This window comes from Daucus carota, chromosome 6 (genome assembly GCF_001625215.2).
Source record: "Daucus carota subsp. sativus chromosome 6, DH1 v3.0, whole genome shotgun sequence".
NCBI classification, from domain to species: domain Eukaryota; kingdom Viridiplantae; phylum Streptophyta; class Magnoliopsida; order Apiales; family Apiaceae; genus Daucus; species Daucus carota.
Window position 1 is genome coordinate 15,129,777 of NC_030386.2, and position 4,495 is coordinate 15,134,271.

Consider the following 4,495-nt stretch of genomic DNA (forward strand, 5'->3'; position numbering starts at 1 on the left):
CTTCCAATACCCGGAGGTCGCGCCCTTGGAGACACCCCGAGAAGGGCGCGCCCTTGTCTTCACCTTGTGCTCAATTTCCATCATAACAATAAGCAATCGTTTGGTTGGGGGGGGGGGGGGGGGGACCGAGCAGGGTTACCCATGAAGCAAAGTGAAGAATACTAAAGAACAAAGAAATCTTTGAATAATAAACATACTCTTACTTTAAGTCATTTATCATTATCGGAATCAAACGAAGATCAAGTAAAGCAAAGAATTAGTAAGATAAAAATCATTAGATAATATATAATTTTATTAAGCTTTTAATTTAGGTAGCAATAGAATCAATATCAATCAATCAAATCATCAATATCAATATACCTGTATAAAAGGAGAAACGATGGGCATTGAAGTGCCGCCTCTCAAAAAGCTCCGTTATATATTTCTAACTTTCTGAAAGTTTTGAATTATAAATATCAAAAATAAAAATTACCTTTTTTAGTGTCAATATGTTGGAAGAAAGTTTCAACACTACCCTTTGCAGTTTCAAAATTATTGAAAGGAACTTTCAATTAGTTTCGAATATATTGGAAGAAAGTTCCAACAAACGTCAATATTTCGGAAGAAAGTTTCTAACACGACCTTTTTCGGTTTCGAGTACATGTTTATGTTCCTTCTGTTTCTTCTCGATTACAAACAACTACTTTAAATCAATTTCAAGCTCATTCACGAGGGGCTGATCCATTTTCATTGAACTGCAATTGGAGCACAAACGTCACCGGTTTGGTTTAAATCTTCATCCAATAGTTAGAATATATATAAGCTGAAACTATGATGACTAAACCGTATTTTTCAAACTAAAGTAGTTATTGTGTATTTCGTGTCAAACTTCAATAGTAACCATATATTTAAGCCTATCTTCTATTGTCCTGCAAAATCAATCGTTACATTGGAGTTGACAGGCCAGATTTTCTAAAACCCACCTTTCAATGCGTTTGAATTTTAGTTAGTGTAAGAATGGTTTGAGTTGATATTTTTATGCGTTAAGCTGCCAAGAAGAAGAGATAATGAAATCGGGTTGTCTAACATGTGCTCTCGGAGCACAGGTTAAGGTGTATTTAATACACCTCTGTGGTTGTTATAGAGTTAAACATAGTTGTTTTGAACTCAAAATGCTGCAGAATTCAACACATAATTGTCATAATGTTTGAGAGAAAGAGTTCCTGCCATTTCATTCAGCAGCATAGTGTGTTGTCACATAACATTGGTTAGTTATGCTGCTAGTCGGCAAGAACAGGTATATACTAATGATAAACTTGTTTCAACTTGATTTGGTTTACTTGTTATATTTGGCTGAGTGCCAACAGTTTTCAAGAATATCAAGCTGCAAAACAGCTCTTTGATTAGTCAAGAACAATTGTTTCCAAGCTCCTGTATTTGTCAAAATGTTATGGCTTCATAAATATTCAAGCTTCTGTTGATCAACTTACCATTTCTCTAATGGTTAAGTTGCAGTTTAACTTTAACCACACTGAGAAACGGTTAAGTTGCAGTTTAACCACAGTGAAATCCATATACTTCTAAGAAAATGACCACTGCTATGCTGATTCGATGTTGATAGCCAGATCAGAAATAATTAGACTAGTAGAAAGTAGGCAATGCAAGAAGGTAAATTACTAGTGGAAAGACTTTCTATTATAGAGGTCAACACCATTACACATGCTTCTTCGAATAAGTGAAAATAAGATTCATGCAAATTAAGGAGACATAGTTCAAAGCAAACAATCTTAAGAGTTGGGGACTCCTACTTAGGGAACTTATAAGAATTTACATATTATAACCAATGCTGACAAGTCATATCTACACAGCTTCAGCTTTGAAGGGCCTTTCAGTTGGATCCAAATGTATTCTCGCCACTGTACGTCATATAGAGAAAGCCATCCTCGTCCTTGTTCTCTTCATAGATGGCAGACATCATGGCAGCTGCAGACACAAAACATACATTAGGGTGCGACAATACCACGCATAAATAAGATATGGAAGTCTGGTGTTTTATTTTGTTATTACCAGTTGGTGGTAGAATGTTCTTAACAAAGATGAATATCGCCTTCTCGGCACTTAGCTTGATCCTCTTCCTTACCACATAGACAAACTGCCCCACAGTTAAATCAGCAGGAACAAGGTATCTGCAGTTCAGACTTACAACTTAAATAACAATACATATGCTAAAAAATTATAAGTAAAAGAATACGACTATGGAACAAGTACTGAGGGATGCGCTTAATCCTCCCCACATAAACCAAAAACTTAAATAGCAGAAGGCTTGAAATTAAATAGCAGAAGGCTTGAAATTATATTGAATTAAATAGCAGAAGGCTTGAAATTTTAAGACATCGAAATGACTAACTTTTTCTTGTCAATGTCAGGTATGTCGGTCTTCTCAGCCTTCTCGACAATAACCTACATAGGACAAGAAAGATACCTCAAATTAGTCATTAGTATATCAAAATCACACAGTTAACAACGGTTGCAATTCTTTTCTTACTGGAATTCTGTCTGGGTACTTCTCCCTGATGCGAGCAGCTTCTGCCTGCCTCCTCTCTACAGAGTAAACATACATACATGCGTAATTTAAAAAACAAGCATAACATAAAAACAAAACAGAGGGTTGTTAATTTCTGTTATATGTTGACCTTCCAGGAAATATATTATTGCAGTCCAGTTTCAACATACAGAGTATTAATTTCCAAAGCTAAAAAATACACAAACATGAATTCAAACAATACAGAAGTACTACCTCCATCCCAAATTAGATGTCCCCGTTGACTTTGGGCACGTAACTTTAGGTGCATTGACCGTCTGCTTCCAAAATTTATTTTTTTATTTTTTCTTTTATAAATTAAAATTTCATATTTTAATTTTTATTTGCAAAAAATAAAATTTTAAAAATAAGTCACGTATCTATGCGGTCAATGAACCTTAAATTGTGTGCCCAAAGTCAACGGGGCCATCTAATTTGGGATGGAGGGAGTAACACATAACGCAACAGAAACAGCCTATAACAAACTTGATCACAAAATTCAACAGCAAATCGTCAAAAAAACATATACTATACTTTTATAAATATTGATATGATCATCATCAAAGCCGTAGATTAACATAATTTTTAATATAATCCAGATTCTCGAGACGATAATTGAACACCATATTCGAGTACTAATACATACGATGGCCGATCAAACAATTCGTCTAATTAGTAATTAATCGTACAGATCATTGATAAAACTAGTAATAATCGATCAAGATCTAAACAAACAAACTAAGGGTTAGTCAAGAATAAGATAATACAGATCAATTATATGAAATTAAACAAGAGAGAAGAGAAAAGAACCAAGAGGGTGCTCGGATTTGAAGGAGTTCTTGGCCATGGCGTTGATCAAAAGTCACGAAGAAAGCTACGAGAAGACGCTATTTAAGTACGAAGGCAGCAATTGGGGTTCTTGATATTTGGGATATTGAGTACTTTATATAGGAAAATGGGTTGGATTGGATAGGGATGAAATTTTGGCAACTTCTTTTTTATTTTTTGCGCAAAAGTAGATATATTTGTTTATTTCCTTTCTATTACTCAAAAATCTTTCTTATAAATCTGTATAGTTATTGAAAAAACAAAAGGGGAGTGGGCTTTATTTTTTTTAGGATCTATCTTTTGTTCCTCTTTAGAATATTTATTTAATAATAAAAAATATTAATATACAAAATTAATATTTTGTAAAATATATATTTCAACAATTGTGTCATGATTAAATAACAAAATACATTCTAAGATGATTAGAATTCTAACTCTTATATTTTATTTTCAACTTTACACAACAAATATATATATATATATATATATATATATTAATTTGATATGTTGTTAATTATATTAATCAGGAATAATTTATTAAAATATTATAATTCGATAATGATTAACATAAAAATAATTTGGAAAATTTTTAATGATACCATCCTAATATTGGCTTTATGAATGGTACCATTTTTTTTTTTTTACTTTGCAAGCGGCACCCTGTGTATTTATATACCTAATAATAATGTCATTAAGTTAACTTAAAAATTAAGTCATCGGATTTCGAAAAAAATTGCCGAATTCTGAACAAAAAAATCAGTAGTCAAGTTTCAGATTCCGTTCACGCCTCAATCATAACTTAAATCACTCTGTTTAGCTTGATTTTTGTTTTGTTTATACTCAACATCGCTCCGACAATCATAATCAACCAACAAATAATACAAACCATCAACCAAATCTTGATTCCGACAAAATCAAATACCAAAACCCGGGAACCAAACACCAATAAGTACAATCTAATTTCAAAAATTACTGAAAACTTAATACAAAATACACAACAATATCATATGAAGCACATAAGCGAATTACATGAACAAACAAAGTATGAAACCAACGAAAAATCTCAAATTCTACGTACCATCGAAAAGTCGAATCTGGTGACCGAAA

At 32.7% G+C, this 4,495-nt stretch overlaps 1 protein-coding gene across 1 annotated transcript; it reads right to left on the bottom strand.

Moving 5' to 3' along the window:
- Nucleotides 1-1,652: 1,652 nt before the first annotated feature.
- On the bottom strand, nt 1,653-3,553 carry LOC108224802 (autophagy-related protein 8C-like). Its single transcript, XM_017399529.2, has 5 exons — nt 3,371-3,553; nt 2,525-2,580; nt 2,387-2,439; nt 2,047-2,165; nt 1,653-1,962 (listed from the first exon to the last, which is right to left on the bottom strand). Exons 1-5 carry the CDS (start codon nt 3,405-3,407, stop codon nt 1,868-1,870), a joined length of 360 nt encoding a protein of 119 aa, XP_017255018.1. The 5' UTR covers nt 3,408-3,553; the 3' UTR covers nt 1,653-1,867.
- Nucleotides 3,554-4,495: the final 942 nt, after the last annotated feature.

Excerpts from the sequence above, each read along its gene's own strand:
- LOC108224802 (XM_017399529.2), bottom strand. The coding sequence starts at position 3,407 with ATGGCCAAGAACTCCTTCAAATCCGAGCACCCTCTTG. Across the intron at positions 2,581-3,370 it reads CAAATCCGAGCACCCTCTTG|AGAGGAGGCAGGCAGAAGCT; the intron begins GTTCTTTTCTCT and ends TTTACTCTGTAG. Across the intron at positions 1,963-2,046 it reads GAACATTCTACCACCAACTG|CTGCCATGATGTCTGCCATC; the intron begins GTAATAACAAAA and ends TTGTGTCTGCAG.